The 24,082-nt window shown below is 37.4% G+C and overlaps 1 protein-coding gene across 1 annotated transcript in view; it reads left to right on the top strand.

Moving 5' to 3' along the window:
• The window catches only part of BTBD9 (BTB domain containing 9), a 144,770-nt gene that overhangs the window by 12,731 nt on the left and 107,957 nt on the right, over positions 1 to 24,082 (top strand). The window contains exons 6-7 of the mRNA XM_076334375.1: positions 675 to 894; positions 4,747 to 4,866. Coding sequence (XP_076190490.1) covers positions 675 to 894; positions 4,747 to 4,866 — 340 coding nt within the window. The remainder of the gene's footprint in view (positions 1 to 674; positions 895 to 4,746; positions 4,867 to 24,082) is intronic.

The raw sequence follows: 24,082 nt of genomic DNA, 5'->3' as shown, positions 1-24,082 counted from the left end.
GTGAAATGGTGTGATAAAAAACTTGCTTTACTGTCTTGGTTCAAAGCCCAGGTAGCCAAAAGTTTCCTATTTCGCTCAGGTTCGTTTAGCTTTGCAGAGTACTGGAAGCTTGTATAGCTATCAAAATAGCTTGTAGAGCTATAACACTGTATATACCACTCTGCGAATTCACGATGCATCCACATCTTGAACATTTTATGTGATTTTTAGTTTCCTTGCACTTCAAACAAAAAAACCCAAACAGTTGAAAGTAGAACAAAAATTGGGAAAGGGCAAAAAAATTATTAGAGATATGGTGAGAGGTTGATCACAAGGAGAGACTAAACAGACCAAAACTTTAAAACCAGGAGGAAAGTGATGATTGGATGAGGAAGGTGCAATAGAATTCTGTAAAATCGTGAAGGGGACTGCGAATATAGATACTACATACTAGTAAATTACCACTACTAATTATTACCATAAAAGACTCAGGGGGCATCAAATCAAGTAGAAGAAACAACATTTCTAAAATGCCTCTCTTTTTATACTTTTGTTTTTCCTTGAGCATGTGTTTGTGGCCAAGAAAGGATACTGGCAGTAAGTCTTTGTTCTGACCTAATACAGCTGATGTTTAGAACATCTAATTTGCAGTATAAGAGTGTAAAAATTAAGCAATTATTTCTTCCTCTTCTTAGTACCAGGGGAAAATATTGCAACAATGAAGTATGGAGCGCAGGTTGTAAAAGGGGAGCTGAAGTCTGCTTTATTAGATGGGGATACTCAGAACTATGACTTGGATCATGGCTTCTCTCGGCACCCGATCGATGATGACTGCCGTTCTGGAATTGAAATTAAACTAGGCCAGCCGTCAATAATCAACCACGTACGAATACTCCTGTGGGACAGAGATAGCCGGTAGGTGCCAAGTTGACATAAAAAGGGAAGGTAATGCATTTTGTACTGGTGGTAATATATCAATGTGAAGTACTTATTAAATATTTTATAGAAACAGCATGATACAGTGTTGGAGATGACAATGACAAGTTTTATTTGAAAAAACCCTGTTTTTTTTTAAATGCAGTTTTGGTTGCTTACACACCAGACCATATTTTGTGATACTAAACTGCCTCATAATATTTCAATGTATTTTTTGTCTTCATTAAATGGTTTATATTACTAGTGAAAGTGTACGTAATTTAAATTGTCTTGTTTTCTATTTGCTACTTGGTTTTCAACTGCTTTTATTTCAGTTTGAAAACAATATTTTAGTTCTTTTGCAGAAACCATATTTTTTACATATTTACATTCCAAACATGGAAGGAATGTTTGTTCAGATTTTTTCAATATATCAAAACTGTTAAGAAATAACACACTTTGACAATAATTCAGAGATAGTAAAATTTATTTAGAATGTGAAATACCGACTAACTACAGTAGTTATTAGAAGTCACTTCATGGTGAGACTGGTAAAGTATGAACTATCATGGATGCCTTAGCCAATTTATGCTCAGCTACATTAGATTGCTATGGAATGCATGAAAGATCAAATTATGCGTATTTGAACAACTGAGTGACTGCTTAAGTAGGAAGATTGCAAGGTTCTTTTTATCTTGACAAATTGAATATATTAATTTTATAACTTGCCATGACAAAGATTTTACGGTTTAGTAGACAGCTCATGCAGGTATTCATAAGCAATTTTCTATTAAAAACAATAAAACAAGCTACTTATACTTTTAACACATTACCTTTCTGATAAAAGATTAATTTTATATTACTTCCAGACTAACAGTTTAGAACTGCAAAGCAGTTGCATTTTGTTTTCTTAACTAAGCTGTGTTATTTTAGAACAGGGCGTACTAATGTTTTATTGATTTTTATTTTTATTTTTTTTAAATTAAATTATTTTTAAAATATGAATTAGTTATTAGTCACTCAAAACAAATTGCATGGATTTATAGCTATTTAATTGTTTCAAGTAAGTTCTCCTGATTCAGTTCAACTGAAATTTATGCTTCTCCTCTACTCCTTTTGGAAAGATTGAAAAGTAAAACTTTGAAGGTACAAGGAACTACTTCATACAATATTATACTACTTGTCCTAGAAGATCAACCAAATTTATAAACCAATTATCAACCAATTTTATAAAATCTGAAAAAGTGTTAGAGACATTAATAATGAAGAGTTCTCTAGCAATTTTTAGAGAGCTTGTAACTGGTAAAATGCCCCTCATCTGCAAAGCATAAATCAGCAGCTGCTGAAACTCGGGGGAAAAACCCTTCTCCTTGGGACAACTTATTAAAAAACTATCTGTTGCTTGGTGTCCTATGACCTTCCTCTGAAATTTGTAGAACAAACCATTGTTGGTGGCAGAATATCAGACAAGATGGACCTCTAGAGTTTCTTGTCTTCATAAAACACTGAGGGTACAGTGGTTTAGGATATAGTTTCTGTGTCATCCTGACTTTCTTGGTTTTGTGTGGAAAGTTTGTTATTGGACTTTCTTTTGCTTCTTATCAGGTATAGTACCTAAATTGTAAGGTGTGTGTGTCCCCGTCCCCCCCCCCCCAGTAGCTCAACTGTTTAAGATAAATGGAAAAGGAAGCATTTGGAGTACTTTGTCTAGTTGTGGGCTCCTCGGTATAAGATACTGACGTACTGGAGTGAGTTCAGCAGGACACCAAGGTGATGAGGGCTTGAGCACACGATGTACAAGGAGAGATGCTGAAAGAACTTACTGTTTTAAGAGGAGAAGGCTCAGAAGGGGGAACTTATTGCTGTCTTCGCCTATTTAATGGAAGAATATAGAGAATACAGGGCCAGACTCCTCTTACAGCTGTGTGCTGAGAGGGCAAAGAGCAGTGGAACCAAGCAACAAGATAAATTCCTATTAAATATTAGGAAAAGAATTCACAATGGGGTAGTTGAACTTGGCAAGAGTTTGCCCAGAGAGGTTATGGATATCAGTCCTTGGAGGTATGCAGAACTTTACCAGCCAAGACCTTAAGGAACTTGCCCTAAGATTGTCCTTGCTTTTTCTAGAGATCCTTTCCAACCTATATACTCTTTTAGTCTAAGAATTGCCAGCCACTTATCTGCACCTTTCTCATGGGATACATGAATAATGTCTCCAAAAGAGATGTTTTAGCAACTGTACAAGCGCATGGTGGCTTCTCGTTGAACATCATTTTAAACTACTCATTTATTTTAACTGCCTCTGTGAAGCTCTGGTCTATTGGATATCTTTACATAGATAATGTATATTCTTGACAGAACCAAATACAAACTAACAGGTGTGTTTTGCACTAGTTTAGAGGTGTTACTAACAGGTGAATCTTAGATATAAAAGTGCTAAGGAGACTAGCTGTCCAAATTACCTCTGCAAAAAAGATGCTATCCTTAAGAAAAATTAAAGGCCTACTGTTGTGTGTGATGGTGGAACTGTATTTTTGAGATAATTTTTCTTTGCTTGGTACCTTCAGAAATCAAAAAAATAGCACGTTGTATATTGGTTACACATTTACATTAGTCTGGCGATGGTGATGTGAGAATCCCTAAATTCTCACCACACAGAAGACAGACAGTAACTTTTGGATCCAAACTGTTCAAACTCTAAAATGCTGGAGCCTAGTTAGGTCAAATATGCATGGGCTAGTAATAATAAAGTTGCTAAAACACAGTGTATTTATATGGGTTGTGAATATTACACATCTGGTTGGTGTGAATGTGAAAGCTGATTATGCAGTTGACATCTTAAAAGACTCTGCATTACCTTTGTAAGTGCGTAAATTGGTGTTAACAGTCTTATCTAACATCTTTAAGAATTTTTAAACAATACCATTTTAGACAGCTACCCCTCTAAGTTCTCAGCAAAAAATCGGAAATATTAACAAAGGCATTAATGTTTAACAAAAATTGTCTATGTAGAACTCTGGAAGAGCAACTCTTAGAAGTCAGTGTGAAAGGAGAGTAAGTGCTAACATTGTGCTATTGAAATGCCTGTGAATGTTGCAGACTAGTATGTTAAGAGAAAGAAAATATTCTGAAACATACATTTTACGATTTGCTGATCCACAAGTGAAGGTTCTACTTCATTCTAAGTATCGCTGTTGTAGGTATAATATGGAAATAGCTGTGGCTTTTAAGTTTTAGTTTGGGTTTGCTTTCTCCTAACAGCAAACTATAAGCTAAATATAATTGATAAGCAAGAGGAAGACACAGATTGTGTTAGTGACTTTTTTTTTATCTTTTATTTCTGATGAGGTAATTTTGGAGTGTGTAAGTAAGTAGTGACAGCCTTAACAATGTATCATAAACAACTGAAAGGGTCAGAAGTGAAGAACATCACCAGTAAGAAAATGATCATGAAGTAAACTTGCTTTGTTTAAGTGAAGGGTTTGAATTTGCATTTTTGATCTGCTAAATGTATTTTGATTTTTCTTTATTGATACGGCAGTAGAAATAACTACTGTGTCACTGGTGTTTTAGAATTATTCCACACAGAAAGAATACAAATTATTATTTTTATGACTGAGTTGAAAGTTTCCGTTACATTTTTTTGAGGGACAATGGTCTCATCTAATTACTGCAGATTGTGAGTGTTAGGATGTTTTAAGTCATTCTAAAAACATATCGTAGATACAGGTCTATGGATAGGAACAAGTAGCCTTCTTTTCAGCACAACTGAAAATCCGGAAGAAAGTGTAAAATTTCATACCTAAGATGTGGCTGCTTGTATTCTAACCAGTGTTTTTTGACAACCCATAGGTCTTATTCCTACTACATTGAGGTGTCCATGGATGAGTTAGACTGGATTCGGGTTATTGATCACTCTAAATACCTCTGTCGGTCCTGGCAGAACCTGTATTTTCCTGCCCGTGTCTGCAGGTTAGTTCCTCAATGTAACGTTGCGTGGCTATCATTAAATAACGTAGACAACAGAATAAGTTGCTGGATTTTGCTACTGCATTGTATATTTCTGATAATGTATGCTATCTTAAAAAAAAAAAAAGTCTATCTTGGTGGATGCTTTTTAAATATAAATATAGGTGTTACATTGCAGGCATCCTGTTTTGAAAACTCTGGTGCTTCCATCTCTATGTATCCTTTTCCTTTCTTTTCCTTTCTTTTCCTTTCTTTTCCTTTCTTTTCCTTTCTTTTCCTTTCTTTTCCTTTCTTTTCCTTTCTTTTCCTTTCTTTTCCTTTCTTTTCCTTTCTTTTCCTTTCTTTTCCTTTCTTTTCCTTTCTTTTCCTTTCTTTTCCTTTCTTTTCCTTTCTTTTCCTTTCTTTTCCTTTCTTTTCCTTTCTTTTCCTTTCTTTTCCTTTCTTTTCCTTTCTTTTCCTTTCTTTTCCTTTCTTTTCCTTTCTTTTCCTTTCTTTTCCTTTCTTTTCCTTTCTTTTCCTTTCTTTTCCTTTCTTTTCCTTTCTTTTCCTTTCTTTTCCTTTCTTTCTGGGGGGGTGGGGGGTTTATTTTCTTTTTGTTGTTTTCTTTTTGGGTTGGTTTTTTTTTTTTTTGAGTCATACTCACTTTTCCTCTTGTAGCTCATGTGGGTTTTTTTCACTCAGTAGTAAACATCATCCCTTGACTGCCAAAATGTTTAAAATTTGTTTACATGCTTGCTATAAAACTTGGAAATGTATTTTTATATATTTTATATATTATCTGCTGTTGCATTGAAAGAGCGTTTTAAACAGTTGTGAAGGAGACAAAGGGGAGAGTTAGGACTAAGGAGGTTTGAGCAATGCTTTGTGTAAACCAAAGCAGCTAGGTGGGTTTAATCATTATTAAGGTGATGATGTCTTTTTACTGAAGGGGCTGGGAATTCTGGAAAAAGCTTATGATCACAATGAAGCTGTCTTACCCAAAAACTCAGTCGAGCTCATTGATAGAGAGGCCACAGTCTGTAGATTCCAAAGATGATGTCATCATTAGGTTCTGGGTCATAGAACCAAAGAGGAAATGCCCTGTATTGTAATAATTATTCTGTAGACACAAACTTTTTAATCAGCACAGCAACTCTTGGAATCCCCAAGGCAGGGAAGTGCTTTCTTTTCCCCAAAGAATGACCTCTTTCTGTGATCTTTACTGCTCTGCAACATGGGATTGCTGGCAAACAGTTGTAGTCTATGGGGAAAGAGTCTGGTGGGTCACTTGTGTGTCTCTCCTCAGATAACTCTTTCTCAGACTCCCTGTCCTTTTAATAAGTTCATACTGAATGTAACTGACTTGAAATTTATTTTTCCTGATACAAATGCATTCTCACCTTTTCCCTGTACGTTTTATGATTCTGATTTTACTGTTTTCTCTTTCTGAAATGGTTGGCTCTGTCCTTAGTTTGTGTGTGTATCTGATAAATTTTTGCTTAAAGGTGTCTGTGATAAATCATCTAGCAATGATGAAATGCCTCGTGGAGTTTAGAGGTGTTTTATACTTCCTGGGAATATTTTTGTGTGTGTGTGACCTTAACTTGGTGCAAAGTGGATAGATTGTTAGCAAGCACAGGTTTTTTGCTTCCATCATGTTATGAAGGAGATTTGAAGAGATCTAGGGTGTTACGGTGGGACTTTCCTTCATCTTCTTTCAAAAGGGCAGCCATTCTTTGGCCTCATCCAAAGACTTGTCCAAAAGTGATTTTTCTATTTCAACATCAGTTCATCTGTTTGTCATTCTCCACCTCCCCGCCCCAGCTGTCTTCACCTCTGTGTGTGTGTGTGTGCTATGTTTTGAAAGCATCATTGTTCTGTTTTGGTGAAGGCTCTTTGTAGCCTTGCCTGAAAGTGCAGAGAGGGAAGAGTGGAGGGGAGAACGTTATTCCAGAGTTTTAGGTGGTACCTCACTCATTTTTTGGCACAAAAGGACCTCTTGTATATTCTAGCTCTCTGATGATCTCTTAATCCTCTGAAAGTGACTTGCCCTCTATTGGAGGAGTAGATTATCAGGAGAGAGTTCATATCGTGGTGTTTTTGTATGCATAGCTATATATTACCTACTTAAATGCATGCACAAGCACACCTGGAAACCTCCCCCTTGGAGTTTTATTTTAGCAGATATTTGAAGTATACAGTTGTCCAGGTTTCCTTATCACGTAGTCCTCATGCCTCTCATTTTTTCCTGTTCTGCTCCATGATCCCCAGTAAACCTGTTATTTTCTATAAATCTCTCATTATCATATCCACAAAGTGGTGGGGAATTCCCTGGAGGTGCAGCTACTTTGACGAGCAAGTGGAAGAGCTAAAGAGAAAGTCATGTAGCAGCATAAGTTTATGAGTACTTACTATTAAGGAACAGTAACCTTAAGGCAATATGAGTTCTCAGTTGTGAGTCAACATGATAATTCAGGGTAGTTTAGATAAGGCTGTTCTGTAATCTCTCTTTACATCAGTGAATTAAAGTCTATGTTATATTAAGAGTGCATTTGCTAGTCAAAAGTAAAAGTACTGTGACTAAAATTTACTGTTCTTTTTATGTATTTTTTTCCTGTAAATAAGAAGAAAAGGCTATTTTAAATGTAAAATTGTTGACAATTTTTTGAGCAGTTCCACTTTAAGAACTTTGTGTTTATTTATTTGTATTAATATAAATAGGTCCAACTTGAAGGTTGGCTCTGCTTTAATCAGGGGTTTGGACCAGTTGACCTCCAGAAGAGAGGCTTTGAGTGGGGGAGGCTATATGCACATACATATTAGTATTTGAGGCTTTTATTTATCTGGCTTTTAATGAATATTCTGTATAGAAAGAGGTAAGCAAGGAGGACTACATTCTTTTTTTCTGTCTCTAATTTCAGGGTTTTGTCATTATGTATTTAAAACAGTTTTGTTTACTTAAATGAGTTAAACTAGTTATCTCTAGGATACTAACATACACAAAACAGAAATCCTAAAATACGTAGCAGTTTTGTCATCTAAGAAAGAGATGATCTCCAGTGTTGTGAGCACAGATTTAAAATATGAGCTAATATGAGATTATGTCAGAATATATTCTTTTAATATTTAATATTCTGTTTTTACAGCTGTTATGCATGTTTATCAAAGGGCAGATATGTTTCAAGTTTTATATGCTCTGTTTAGAAATAAATTGTTATCAGATTATCAACAGATAATGAAAAAAAACCCCATTTATTTAATTTGAAGATGTAAATGCCAGCCCCATTTTTAAAGGAAGACTGTAATGCAACTCAGCAAATCAGTAACTTTTATTAGCACTAGGTTAATCAGTACATTCTTTACATTCAAAACTAGTTTCATATTGTTCAACACTGCTTCTGCTGTGTACTCTTGAGTCAGTGTGACAAGTCCCAGTGCCAAAATTTTCCTGTTCATGGACAGAAGTACTGAGGTGTGCATTGCAAGTGTCATGCTTTGCTCTGTCTTCTTGCCATTAGTTTTAACATTTATTCCCCTTTTGTCTTAGTAATGCAGATAATAATTTCTTTGTAAGCAACTACTTAGGGAACGATGCAGCAATTTTTTAAAAGGTTTGTATACATTGTCAGTGGAAGATGCTGGACTAAGTATCTTTTCACAGTGCAGTTTCTTACCAGTATAGATTTGAGATAGGTGGTGTTTTGGTTTTTTTTATTTAAAAAACATTGATTTTAGCTCAAAGTGCTTTATGGCATCACTGTATAGGATGACTTCTTGAGTAGTAATAGAGAACTGGAGACTAGGGTTAATGGCTGTGGTTTTTATTTACACACCTTTTTTTCAAAGCAAGGGAGTAGAACATGCCAGATTCTGTCCACGTTGTTGAAGGACAGCCTGTTTGTGTCTGATACACTAGAGCAATTGTTCAAACGTAGATTATAAAGAGAATATGAGCCCTGTAACATTAGGCAAGGTTAGTTGCCTTTTTGAGTTACCTTTCACATAAATATTAGTTACGCAAGCTGAGAGCTGTCAAAGGCTGAGATAACATGTTCACCTGAGTTTTAAGAAGCTATTCAAACATTTCCATGGGCTTAAAAATAGATATAGCTTAGATATACAAGCTAATTTGTACAAGGAAGATTATTTCTTAGGCATCGAAGCTTAGTATAACAGGTGAAGAGTGTGTTGCTGTATTTCGAGGGGGTTTTTTAGTAAGAGAAAATGCTAGGTATAATACCTGGGCTTTTTATTGACATAACTGTATTTTAGAAAGACTTTTGATTTTTGCTTTAAATACTTTTAGAAGACATTATTCCACCACCTTTAAAAATTGTACAGCGATATCCTATGCAGAAAAAGCAAGTAAGAGAGCGGGATTACAGGGTAATTTTTTCTTTTTTAAGATGGTATTGTATTTTTTTAGAATTTCTTTTGGTCCTAGTTTCATTGTTTGCACTTATATAACAATTTTCACGTAGAGCTGAAGACTTCTTTAGAGGGAAGACAGGAGACAGAAAATAGTCATGTAAGCAGGTTCCTGTCAGAATTAGGAACAGATGTCAGGTTCATAGTTATTCCAGCTTCTTCCTTTAATAGGTAGGCAATGTAGAAGAGAATGCTTGTGTTTGTTATCCTTGTGTGGTTTGTTACTGATTTTTTAAAGTGAATATTTTTCTTTCCTATTTCCAAGTATTTTAATATGTACCTGTTAATTAAGCCAACTGTTTACCCTGTCATTAACCTGAAAAAATCAATACCGTATTCTTGATTATATTAAAAAGTTAACTCTTTCTTATATAGCACTTACTCAGTCCATAGTCCTGACAATGTTGAATTGTGTTGTGTTTCAAGAAATCAGTGGTAAAAATCATAAAAGAGCTGCTTGTAGGGTATTTTTCATAACCCATGTGGATATCAGTCTGAGTATGGGTAAGCAACATCAGTTCATTTAAAAAAAAAAAAAAAAGGCAGATTTGCAAATTGTGATAGCAGTCAAAGTTGTGATTCTAAGCCATAGCGCTCGTTTTGGGATAAAGAGCAAATACAGTAAGTGAATGTTAATACCTCTAAAGATCTTTGAACAGGCAATGCGGTTTTTTGTTTTATCCGTCTCACTTTTTTCATCCTTTCATTTTTGTTCTGTGGCTTCATCTGTTTACTTTGTCATAGACAACAAATTTTTAAGAAGTTCATTAAAGCAATTACAAGAAAATGAAGAATTCTGAGGTCTCAAAATAAGTCAAATGTAGCCACAAGGTGTCACTATAATAAAAGTTTAAGACTTGATTTCTTTCTGTTTAAACTCCTTTAGTGAAACTGTTATTCCTAGTGTATGTTGTGCTTGGGTACTAAACTTCTCAGATTAATGGAATCATTCTGGTTTGCTATTTTTGCTATAGAGAGAGAGCAAGTACAGAGATGGTACATTAAATCAGAAGGAGGCTCTCAATTAATTTTCCATGTTTCATCTGACATTGGATGATGCTGAGTTTTAATTGGGGGCGTATTTGCCTAATCAGACCAATTTATAGTTTGAATAGTAATGCTATTTTGTCAGTAATACCAGAATTTGAAAAAGATAATGAAAGGAGGAAGGGGTCAATTTTTATCTGCATTTGCTACTACTTTATTGTCTTATCTCTTCTTGAGATATTATAATGTGACTAGTCAAAGGGAAATATTAATTTATTATTACTGCATGAGTTTTTGGTCCTAAAACATGTTTCTATTAAAAGAACTGATAGATGCCTGTAGAATAATGCTGTAAATGTGGCCAATTATTTAAGCATATTCTTTTTCCTGTTTTTTAATTTATTTTAAATTGAAAAGTGTTGAGGTTTTCTAATACTAGTAGGTTGAATTAGTAGTGTTATAATATGTCTAACTGCTCTGTGTTTCCCTTAAAGTACTTGGCTGCTATAGAAAGCATGGTATAGAATTATTCTTACTTTAGGTGTACTCGTGTATTAAATGTATTTATCAGTGCAGAGAGAATTTCTTGCCTTTCCTTTTATTAAGCATTGATGATATTGGGTGGTTTTTTTGTTCAGTGCTTCAACAGTTTTTGCTACTAATGATTGCACCGTTTGTAATCCTCTGCCTGAGTGAAGACAAATTAAATTGTAGACCCTGTCTCCTGAGCATTGAAAAAAGCAAAACGTGAAAAGAGTAAATGCTTCAGTACTAACGCAGTTCTAAACTAAGAAATGTTGGTAGTTGTGCACAATTATTTTGCAGGTAGTAACGTGAAGGAGATGTGATTTTCAAGTATAGGCTAGACAAGATTTTTTTCTTTAATTTTCTTCTTGGTCAGGCAGCCTCAGATACCCGTGCTTTATACTGGTGATGGTGCAGTCATTTTATTTTTCTTTCCACTTGGGAGAGTCATTCATTGAAATTAGTTACTGATTAGGCAGCAATGTCTCACTTTCAGCCTTACCAGTAGGTCTCTGACATCCTTATCTGTAGTAGATACCCATTTTGCAGTTTTCCTGGGCTTGGTGGAAACTTAGTGATAATAATTTGCCAAAAGGCATTCTGAATATGATTCAATTTAAGAAGATGTTGAAACAAGTGAGGAGTTAACTCTTGAGGGGAAAAGCAGTTGAAGCACTGTCGCAGGTACTTGAAATAAACTGAGAAGAAAGCAGTGTCTGCAGATCTAATTTAGCACTAGCTTTTTTTAAGCAAGTAATTCTGCTTTCTCCCCCAGTGGAGAGCAGCGGTGTTTAGAAAAAGCACACAGACATCTAAAAGAGGCTTTTGAACATTGTTTTAACTTAAAATGCGACTCTACTACATCACTGACGTAACTGAAATATGTAGACTAACAGTTGCTGGCAGGAGCTCTGGTAAGGCCTTCAGTGAGTCTGAAAAGCATTTCAAAAATTTTTCATCACTAAGTCATTAATATCCTTATAAAAGGACTTCTTGCAAATGGAATGATTAAACTTGGGCAACTGAAACCATCTTTACCTTAGTTACCACACTTGAGAAATACAAATGGTTGCATAGGCAACATGTTGATTAGTTATTTTATTTGTACTGTGCTTTGGGAAGCATTGACTGTTGTGTAAATATTTTATTTCTAACTGTGCGGATACGCTGATGTTTCAGAGTTTAGGAAAAGAAAAACCTTGCTGCACAATACAAATTAGCTTTTCTTCATTTCTGGATAACTGAAATCTTAAAATCTTTTCCTAATTCTAATACTGTATGTAATACAGTGGTAATGTCCAGAGATAAGTAAAAATTATCTTCGTTTGTATTACAGAAACATATTAAAACTAAGCAATTTTGAAATGTCACTCCAGACCTCTGAGGGTTTTCACTGACGTTATTTTCACAAATCAATTTTCACTGCAGGCATGCAGTTTTCTTTTTTTTTTTTTTTCTTTTTTTTTTTTGGGGGGGGAGTGGGGAGAAGAGCTAATGACTCTTTCTAGTAGAAGGTGGTCATATTGAGGGATCTTTATTGGCATGTTTCCAATACCTTGCTTTTTAAGTTTGTGGAATACCAGGAAATTATTTCCTGAAGTCTCCATTTTAGTGGCTAGGTGCTGCTTGATTATTTTTCTATCTTTCAGTGTTTAAACATCTTTTTTTCCAGTATGAGTTCAATCTGGCATTTTTTTCTTTTCCTAAGATAAGGTGATGGTCTCAGGTTTTTCAAACAATGTAGATCATCTACGCAGCATCAGGAAAGCTATTGCCTTGTCTGGGATGGAGCGTTTATTGATTTAAAAGATCCCTTTCTTCATTTCAGGTTATGTATACTTTTGATCTTAAGCTTGCACTTCTAATTTCAGCTCCAAATGTGGTCCTAGTGATATAGAAGCTAATTTCTCTACAGGTGTAATCAATAACATTTTTCATCAAGAACTTCATCAAGGCAGCTTTTTTCTTCTCAAATTCCCTCTCTGTCTCTGCCATAGCAATTTCAGTTATTCTAACCTAAAGTGCCCAACTCAGCTTTGAGGAAAAGCAAAAAAGCTCGTGTGCATTTAAGCTGTCAATGACAACCTGCCAGACAGCTCATCCTCTGAAAAATGAGTATTTGTCTGAAGAAGTGTAGAGGGGTCAATATGGCTTGTATAGAAATACCCGAGAAATGTGAGAGAGTGTCTGCCAATCCAGTTTGTTGGATGTGAATTATAAAAAAGTATAGTATATTCTTATTTTTTGGTTTATAGTTTAGAAGAAACAATTAGCGTTTTAAGAGATCTAGATCACATATTTCTCATGTTTGACATAATCTTTTTTTTTGTAGTATGGTTAGAATTTCTATGTATTCTGAATTTTGATGTATTCGTTATGAGTTTCTCAAACTGTAAATTGTTTCTAGGTCTGTTTGCAAGCTGTTTCACCTCATAAAAGAGATCTGACATAGGTGAAAATTCTCAGTAGTTATTCAGCTTGACAGCAATGCAGAGAGATAGGCCTAAACACTAAATTATCAAATTGTTCGTAATAATTCTACAGTAAGTTGTATTTTAAAGTTAATGTTGCATAAGACAAATCCGTGTTTAAAAGGAGTCTTCAACACTTTTTCTTTAAATCTTCTTCTGTAATTTCTGTTACACTCCAAGAGCTAGAATTAACTGTGAAAACTTGCTATATATACTTACAAAGACAGGCTTTTACAAAAGGAAATCTTGTTTTGCCAAATTTGTAAGAATTCTGGTTTATTTTAGTTTGTTGATCAGTGATGGCCATCTGTTGAGGTTGTTTGATGCCATTGTATAAAGCATTTCTCTTTTTCCCCATTTCTCAGCAGATAATGGGCATGGTTTGTTGAGGTGTATCTGAAACACTATACCACACTTACAATTACACATTATGAATATTCAAATTGTGTACATAAAACCAAATAATACACTTATGTGGATTCACTTTTCAGTTTCTAAGTTTATAAAGCCATCTGTCAACCAACACTAGGCCAATCTCAGTTGTGGGATAATTTGGATGACGTAAAAATTTTATAGTAAAGCAAATTTGTCTGTGGTTAAACTTGATTCTTTGTTCACAAACCTTAAGTTATTTTCTGTGTAGCACTTTTTAAAGGTATAAATCAGTGTATGAATGGGAAAGCCATAAAGTAAACTGCTTTATTCAGTGTCCTTTTTCTCCTCAAAAGAATCTAGTAGAACTGGTGTTGAACTTAAGCTTTTTGAGCTTGGACGGTACTTGCTTTTTCTCATCTCAGTTTCAATTGGGAGGATTAGGCTGATGGTTCCATTTGATGCAGCTTTTAAATAGTTTTCTGTTCCATGAAAGGACTATTCACCCCCTGATATGGAAGAAGATAGGACACAAACAGTTGAAAATGAAAAATCAAGCTGAAAAGACCAATAAATGAAAGTGAACAAATTAGGTGCTATAGAGAATCAAATTTATAGGAAGCAAGACATGTGAAAGCATGCATAAGCATCTTCAACTGATAGAAATGCGTGAGTGAAGGAAAGCAAGCAGTGAAAGAGAGAGATCACACAGAGAAAATACAACACATTTGGAAAAAAAAAATCAGTGCAAGTGAAAAATGTTTTAAAAGATAGTGGTTTTTTTATATATGGGATAATTATAGGAAAACCACATGTGATTTATCATTTTCAGGCTGCTACTGGAAGCAGTTATTTTATTTGTAATGTCTTCTAAAAGAGAGAAAGAGTGATCCTTGTAAAACACCAGATTCTGCTTTTGGGTTTTAATTTTTTACCACGAAGCAATTTTTACAGCTTTATACATTCATGCTTGTTTTTCATTTGTAAGATTGGGACAAATATTTCCATACTTCACTGGAGATGTAATCTTGGAAATTTTAGATACTGAGTGACATCATTAGTGATCAGTAAAGTAGTGGCTTCATTACTTTTCTTCATACCATTTTCTTTGTTGTTTGTATTGTGGAATAACAGCAGTGATGGAAGGTGTATTAAATATTGATTTCTAGATCTGTATTCTGTTCAATTCAATTATCCTGTCTCTTTTAATGGCAAATTGCAAAGTTGGCTAATCAAGCTGCATTCTCATTAGCAACGTAAGTGCCCTGTTGAGTCAGACCAACGGGCACCTTGCCCTGTGTCCTGTCTCTGACCCTGAGAGCAGGAGGTGCTGGTCAGGGAGAGCCTGTGAGCCCGGCCATCCTCTGTGTTCTGTTCTCCTTATACTCTTCCCAGTCCCATTAGTATATGTTCATAGATTTGTTGTCCAGTCATTTAGAATCATAGAATCATTGAGGTTGGAAAAGACCTCTAAGATCATCGAGTCCAACCGTCAACTCAACACCACCATGCCCACTAAACCATGTCCTTAAGCGCCTCATCTACACGTCTTTTAAATACCTCCAGGGATGGGGACTCAACCACTTGCCTGGGCAGCCTGTTCCAATGTTTAACCACTCTTTCAGTAAAGAAATTTTTCCTCACATCCAATCTAAACCTCCCCTGGCGCAACTTGAGGCCATTTCCTCTCATCCTATCGCTTGTTACTTGGGAGAAGAGACCGACACCCACCTCGCTACAACCTCCTTTCAGGTAGTTGTAGAGAGCGATGAGGTCTCCCCTGAGCCTCCTTTTCTCCAGGCTAAACAACCCCAGTTCCCTCAGCCGCTCCTCATAAGACTTGTTCTCCAGACCCTTCACCAGCCTCGGTGCCCTTCTCTGGACATGCTCCAGCACCTCGACGTCCTTCTTGTAGTGAGGGGCCCAAAACTGAACACAGTATTCGAGGTGCGGCCTCACCAGGGCCGAGTACAGGGGCACGATCACTTCCCTACTCCTGCTGGCCACACTATTTCTGATACAGGCCAGGATGCCATTGGCCTTCTTGGCCGCCTGGGCACACTGCTGGCTCATGTTCAGCCGGCTGTCGACCAGCACCCCCAAGTCCTTTTCCGCCAGGCAGCTTTCCAGCCACTCTTCCCCAAGCCTGTAGCGCTGCATGGGGTTGTTGTGACCCAAGTGCAGGACCCGGCACTTGTCCTTGTTGAACCTCATACAGTTGGCCTGGGCCCATCGATCCAGCCTGTCCAGGTCCCTCTGCAGAGCCTTCCTACCCTCGAGCAGATCAACACTCCCGCCCAACTTGGTGTCGTCTGCAAACTTACTGAGGGTGCACTCAATCCCCTCATCCAGATCATTGATAAAGATATTGAACAAGACCGGCCCCAGTACTGAGCCCTGGGGAACACCGCTCGTGACCAGCCGCCAACTGGATGTAACTCCATTCACCACAACTCTCTGGGCCCGGCCGTCCAGCCAGTTTTTGACCCAGCGCAGAGTCCACCTGTCTAAGCCGTGAGCCACCAGCTTCTCCAGGAGAATGCTGTGGGAGACGGTGTCAAAGGCCTTGCTGAAGTCCAGGTAGACCACATCCACAGCCTTTCCCTCATCCACTAGGCGGGTCACCTGATCATAGAAGGAGATCAGGTTGGTCAAGCAGGACCTGCCTCTCATGAACCCGTGCTGGCTGGGCCGGATCCCCTGGTTGTCCCGCTCATGCCTTGTGAGCGCCCTCAAGATGAACCGCTCCATAATCTTCCCCGGCACCAAGGTCAGGCTGACAGGCCTGTAGTTCCCCGGATCCTCCTTCCGGCCCTTCTTGTAGATGGGCGTCACATTGGCAAGCCTATTTATCTAAGTTCCTTCTCTGATTAGGCTGTTACCAACTGCTTTCACAGCTTCTAGTGGCAGCAAATTCCAAAAGCTCAGTAGCCACTGCATAAAGAAAGTAGTTTCATCTGTTCAGACAATTCTTTTACTAGTTTCAGTGTCTTCTAGTTCCAGTATTGTGGGATTTGGTGAATAGCAACACTGCATTCACCTTTTCCACTCCTACTATGATTTTGTGAACGTCAGACGTAGCCCCTCAACCATCTCCTCTTTGGTTGCCGTCTGCTCTGTTGCTTTTATGATTTTAGGTGATCTTCTCTGTGCCTTCTGTGACTCTACTGTGCTTTCCTTGAAGTGTGGAGACCAGAGCTGCACACGAGCGCTCGAGATATGGATACACCAAGCTATTGCAGTGACAGAATGACACTCTCGTTCTCAGCACCCCTCACAATGGTGTGCAATATTTCAGTGATTTCCCCACCACCCCCTGGCATTTGACTACCAAAAAAAGCTTACTTTCATCTGCAAACTAGGAGACTGCACTAATGAGAACTTTCCTAGGCTGCTTAGAAACAAGATTATAGCTTTCATGGCTCTTCTTTTCTTGATATTGACAGTATTTCGCAAATGAAAAAAAACTTCTTTGGCTTTCACAATTCTTTGACTGACTGCGTGACTCACATGAGACTTGCATTTTTGTTCAATATGTGTGTTAAAGCTTGAAAAAGTAGGATTTGGCAGTATTTCTTTGGGTTGAAGTTGATGCACTATTTACAAAGATTAATTCTCTGATATACTTTATAAGCTAAAACTGAATGTGGTTTTTTGTTTGTTTTCTTTTTCCAAAAATCTCTTTCTAAACTTATCCGGAAAGTTTCTCAAATTACGCAATATCTGTTTTTGGGGGGAGGATGGACATGCAGGAATTTTATTTTATTTTTTTACTTAATGACTAGAATTCTAGTCTTTTAAAATGAGTGAAACATTCTGAAGTTAAAATAATTATTTTCTTTCAAGTCCTCCTACATAGAGTTGAGGGGGGAAATTTGGTTGTTTTGCAGATTTGTTTTTAAGTGGTTACAATTAAATTGGATTGGAAAAATCCTGAAAAGCCCTTATGAATTTGAAGAACTTGAGTTTTTCCTGAGACACTTGACTTTTCAAATGTGTAGAATTTGTGTGTGGGGAATTTATACTAACTTTCCATGTGATTTGACATTACATGTTCATTTTCACATTAACTTATCAGATGCCCTTCCTCTTTTTTATGCCATCAAAATTTGGATAATGGAGTTTAAAGACACCTTTATTTAAAAAACCAATTAATTCAAAAGGAAGTAATGCATTACTGTTTCTGTAACAAGCTTTTTAGAGTCTAAAAATTAAGAGTTTAAATGTCACATGTTTGGACTTTTGAAAAAATTAGGAGTAAATTATGAGTACATAGTATTAAGGCCTATAATCAATCTTAATTGTGCCTTAGGGTGTTTCCATACAGCAGTTATGTTCTTCAGTGCATATTAATAAGTTTGTCATCTGATAAAATTCACTTCTAAGAGCTACTGAGATTGGCTTTTTAAAATTAGTATTATTTTTTTATTACAGTATCGGTAGCAGGACAATTTTCTGTGTAAAACAAGTATTTATGAAGATTTTCATTAACGTAAGACAATTTACTTTCAGTTTAACTAGTGATGTTAATGTTTTATTTGGAGGGTGAGGGTTATTTTTTGTTTGGTTTTTTTAACGAGAGTGTTCTTGATTCTGATTTAATTGGTAGGAAAACTAAGGATTGGTGGAACACTGTGTATATGTGTATGCATAGACAGTCTCCCCATTCAGGTTGTACTTCATCCCCTTTTTTAAGGGAAGGATTTAATATATATTTAGATGAAAACTGATTTTAAAACTTCAGTAGATCAAAATAGGGTGAAGGGCTGGAAGACGTTATTGCTGATGATTCCAGTTTGTAGTAAATTATAAAGCATATGTAACAGCAAGAGAGGTGGCTTCCTGTGTCATATTTCATCTTGCCTTCATAGATAAATGTGTAAATGAAAGAGAAACAAATTGTTTCGATATGGCAAATCTATATTATTTCTTTGGAGTGAAAATGAATGAAATTGAAATAATTCAGTCTTGGGTGAAACTAGAAACTATAAATGTATTTTATCTTCTTGCTGCAGATTGACATACTGCAGATTAGTAATAAGAGAATGTTCCTCGTATCATCAACAGTAGTCAGACATATTCACGAATACTGAATTACAGTCAAGAAAAAGGGGTTCACCGTATTCTCATGTAATTTACACAGAAGAGCACATAATTCCTCATTTTAACAGAAGCTGCTGTTCACTGTTAGAAAATTTATTTTTTTCAGACTTATTAAACCCTTTTTATCCTTTGTATTATGGAAAGTTTGTAGTTACCTGTGCCTCATCCGCATCATCTATGCATCACCTGATTTCTGGAAAGATACTGAAGGCTCTTTTCTGTCCTCCGGCATGTGGGCATGTGTTGGCACCATCGCATCTAGCACCTAACTGGTCTTCCCACAGTTGTCTGGAAATTAATATACTAAGAAGGTTTGGGGTCAGCAGCATATTTAGAATACTTTGTTTCAACAACTGACTGACATTTTTATTATGTAGAGAATGAGAGATCCTTGAAAGTTTCACAATGCCATACGCAAGTTGAGCTTGTGAGGTTTGTAGTAATGATACATAAGCACGCTAGCAGGAAAAGTATCTACAGCCACCAAAACTCTTCTTTTCCTATCACCTATATTAATGCAAAGAAAATCAAAGCCAAACTGTCTTGATCATTCAAAAGACACATCTTTCTGTCCTGCTGATGGGCATGGCAAAGTAGCTAGAAAATTATTATCTTCTAGAAATTTTAGTTATAAGTGTTTCTCAATTCTAACTTGCATGGTTTGGCTTACAGAGTGTAATACTATGGCAAAATACATGCCAATAGTTCATTCTTCCTTGACAAAAATTGGTTCCTTTGTGTTTTTCATAACTGGTTAATTATTAAGAATTCTTCCATTACTACAACTTCAATGAAAAATTTAGGAGACTCTTCTTAAGCCAGCTTTCCTTGTGTATCTGTTTGTTTCCTGTCATCAGTGTAAATGCTGGAGAAGTGCAGATGCTCACTTTAGTTTTCACATGACGCGAGAAGCTCTGCAGAAAAGTGTGCTGCTAGATATTTACTTTTCTAGTACTTAAGAATTGTTTGGAGACCACTACTGTCAAATTTGTTACAGCACAGAACCATATAACATTTCACAGAAATAGTCTGACAAGGATAAAGGTCGGCTGACTTCACAGCAACATAATTCTAGAGGCCAATGTAAGGCAACACAAATTGCCGGAGGAGGCTAATCTTGCTACATTGCACATATATTTAATAGAGAGCAAAGAACCTCTTCTAGGACTTGACAGAGAGCATGAACCTAAATGTGGTGTTTTGAATGCCTTTTAGAGGAGCTTTTTTATATTCACTGATAGTGCCAGGGAACCTCAGGTGACTATTTGCACAGTGTAGCTCCCCAAGTTGAATGCCTGCAGCTAAATGATGTGAGTAATTCCTCTTTCCTTTGGGAATTGTTTCCTGATAGGAGTGTTCATGTTGTGAACTGGAGATATGCATGTGATGGAAGAGATTAATACTTCTTTGTGGGAATGCTAGTACAGGGCAGGGTGCAGGTAAGGCCTGTGCTCAGGAAATGACTGATATTGGGGAAAAAAATTACTGTTGGAAGGTATTTTCAGAAACAGTGCTCTGAGTTTAATTAGATGTGCATCACTTACGCTTTTGAGGAGGAAGAAATGGTACAAATGCAGTAGAGAGGATGTTGGTAGGAGGTAGAGGTGACGGGATGGCTTCTCTGCTCGGATAACTTCCTAGGATTTCTGTACATCAAACATCTACAATAGATAAGGCATGTGTGAAAGAGAAACATGAGTGCTGTGACAGAAGAGCGCTTAGGTTTGTATTTGGTAAACTGGGGAGAAGATGGGACTCTGGAATTCATCTTCTAAGTGCTGATGAGTCTAGACTTCTTATTCAAGGGGCAATGGACAGTCTACATTTTACTGGCATTTGTTTCCGTATTGTGGTTGTTTTGTATTTGTCATTATCAGAAATAAGGCGACTGAGATGAGATACTTGCATTTTGGAGAGAATCTGTTTTTTGTGGTTTTTTTCATGAGAAGTCTGCTGAATTATCACACACTTTTTTTTTTTTTAATAAAATGTTTGGGCTTGTTGAGTTAATAAAAATTTCTAAGTTGGCATTCTCAAAAGATGCATTTTAGACACAATATTAGTTTGTGTCTAAAATAATCTAAAAAGGCATTTAGCAACTGAGCAGTTGACTGAACCATTTTATTCTATACTATAAGCTTGTTTAGTGCACATTTCTTCCAAAAATTATTGTTAAAGACTCCTCCAAATCATCAGCTAAGGAAAATTGCTTAAAGCAATGCATAAAATGCAAACTGAATGTCTGCCCACGTTGGCCTGTTTCCTCTATTAGCTTTGGCAACTATTGGACCTCAGTTAAAAATGTCCCAGAGTGATGCGTTGTTTTGTGTGTTTTGGGATGATGGCAATTAAACATTTTTTATGGGAGGTGGGGAGGGTGAGAGGAAGTACTGTTCTTGACCAGCCTCTTGAGCATTTGGAGGACTTCACTAGTGTATCATTTATAAAATCTTTAAAGATTAACTGATTTTAAAATATATCTTCTCTGAATATTTACTCTGAACTTACTTGACGCTTTTTCTCACTTTGTACTGTGGATGAGCAGTGTTTGAGCTGTTCAGAAAAAAAGCACTAATTTATTTAGTGGTTACATTTTAGGAAAAAAAAAAGCAGGGGCGAAGAAGGCATCTAGGCACTGAAGAACATGCGTTATACCATTTTATTTTAAAGTAAGCTCAGTGGTACGTTATTTAAAATTGCCATTTTGGTGAAATTCATAATCTAATCTTTATTATGTAGCTTCATGGTTTACATTGTATGCAACTGCCGTGATGTAATTGAAAAAGTTGAATATATTTGTTCTCTATTACCTGAAAAGGAAATGTTTCAGTATGAAAATGTTATGGTCATTATATCTATTTCTTAAGTGCCAGGTGGCAGGAATTACTATTGATCTAATAGATTTAATAGTTCGTATTCAAAATCTATGGAATAGAAGTTATATTTTGCAGCTGAGTAACTGCCAAGTGTAATCCTTCAGGCAGAATTCTGAAAACAGCTGTAAAACTGGAAAATTACTTTCTTTTCTCTTTCAGGCATAACTGGACTTGAATATCTTTGTTCATTTTAGCTTCTAGTGAATTTAATCTGCATAAGGAGCTAAATTATGTATTTTATTTCAATCGTTCAGATAAGAATTTGGTTTGGGTATTAAAATTAGGAACTGTATGTGGTTACCATGGAAATTAGTTGAAGTAGTTGCAGTACTTAAGAGAAAATGGAGGTCACCTGTCGTGGTTTAACCTCAGCCGGCAACTCAGCACCACGCAGCTGCTCGCTCACTCCCCCTGCCGCAGTGGGACGGGGGAGAGAATCAGAAGAGTAAAAGTGAGAAAAGTCATGGGTTGAGGTAAGAACAGTTTAATAATTGAAATAAAATAAAGTAAAACAGTAATGATAATAATACTAATAAAAGCAAGTGATGCACAATGCAATTGCTCACCACCTCCTGACCGATGCCCAGCCAGTCCCCGAGCAGCGGTCCCCCCGGCCAGCTTTCCCCCAGTTTATGTACTGAGCATGACGTCACATGGTATGGAATATCCCTCTGGCCAGTTTGGGTCAGCTGCCCTGGCTGTGCCCCCTCCCAGCTTCTTGTGCACCTCCAGCCTTCTCAGTCGGTAGAGCATGGGAAGCTGAAAAGTCCTTGACCAGTGTAAGCACTACTTAGCAACAACTAAAACATCGGTGTGTTATCAACGTTATTCTCATACTAAATCCAGAACACAGCACTGTACCAGCTGCTAGGAAGAAAATTAACTCTATCCCAGCTGAAACCAGGACAGTATCCACCCCTTATTCTATACCATCTACGTCATGCCCAGGTCCCCCACTTTCCAATACATTCCCATTAATCATCACCCCTTTTCCTGTTTTTTGATATATATATACACACAGATATCATTCCCCTAGTCTATCCCTATAGGGGATTTATAGGCCATCCCTGTAAAATGTTCGTTGAGTTCATTTAGTCCATGACTTTGGGCTCCATCTGTCATAATAATCTTTCAGGGCAGGAAAGATGGAGATGGTATGTGGTGTTAGATTGTTTCATGTTGAAGTCAGTTCTGGTACCATCATCGCTGTGCTTTGCTCGGTTTCATCAAAGTTCATTCTTCATTAATCTGGGTGATTCTTATTGTAATATCATTGGTATGGCATATAATATTATGAAGCAATTAACGTCATGTAGTTCAAATCATTGGCTATTCTCACCCAAAATTAAATCCCCTTGAGGTACACATCGGACTTCCCCATCCTCCCGCATCTCCCATCAAGTGCACCCAGGTCCTTGAGCAAAAGCAGTCCCACAGATGGGTTTGCCTTTGCCCGAGGCAGGAATAACCCAGACTGTCTTCCCCAGTATATTTTTTATGTGCACTACAGGGACTTTATCACCTTCTACAGACGTAAAAGTTTTGACTGGGCAGGGCCAGCTCGATTGGCAGATCCCCTAGTGTTGACTAATCAGGTGGCCTTTGCTAAATGTGTGTCCCAATGTTTGAACGTCCCACCACCCATTGCTCTCAGCGTAGTCTTTAACAGTCCATTGTATTGTTTGATTTTCCCGGAGGCTGGTGCATGATGGGGGATGTGATACACCCACTCAATGCCGTGCTCTTTGGCCCAGGTGTCTATGAGGTTGTTTCGGAAATGAGTCCCGTTGTCTGACACAGTTCTTTCTGGGGTGCCATGTCGCCATAGGACTTGCTTTTCAAGGCCCAGGATAGTGTTCCGGGCAGTGGCATGGGGCACGGGATATGTTTCCAGCCATCCGGTGGTTGCCTCCACCATTGTAAGCAGGTGGCGCTTGCCTTGGCGGGTTTGTGGGAGTGTGATATAATCGATCTGCCAGGCCTCCCCATATTTATATTTCAGCCATCGTCCTCCATACCAGAGAGGCTTTAACTGCTTGGCTTGCTTGATCGCAGCGCATGTTTCACATTCATGGATAACCTGCGTAATAGTGTCCATGGTCAAGTCCACTCCTCGATCATGAGCCCATCTGTATGTTGCATCTCTTCCTTGATGGCCTGAGGTGTCATGGGCCCACCGAGCTATAAATAATTCACGCTTATGTTGCCAGTCCAGATCCACCTGAGCCACTTCAATCTTAGCAGCCTGATCCACCTGCTGGTTCTTTTGATGTTTTTCAGTGGCCCGACTCTTGGGTACGTGAGCATCTACGTGACGGACTTTTACAACCAGGTTCTCTACCCAGGCAGCAATATCTTGCCACAATGCGGCAGCCCAGATGGGTTTGCCTCTGCGCTGCCAGTTGCTCTGCTTCCATTGCTGTAACCACCCCCACAGGGCATTTGCCACCATCCATAAGTCAGTCTAGAGATAGAGCA

The sequence above is a fragment of the Aptenodytes patagonicus genome, chromosome 3, assembly GCF_965638725.1.
Source record: "Aptenodytes patagonicus chromosome 3, bAptPat1.pri.cur, whole genome shotgun sequence".
Taxonomy (NCBI): domain Eukaryota; kingdom Metazoa; phylum Chordata; class Aves; order Sphenisciformes; family Spheniscidae; genus Aptenodytes; species Aptenodytes patagonicus.
The sequence above is the reverse complement of the archived record's forward strand: the minus strand, read 5'-3'. Positions and strand labels throughout refer to the sequence as shown.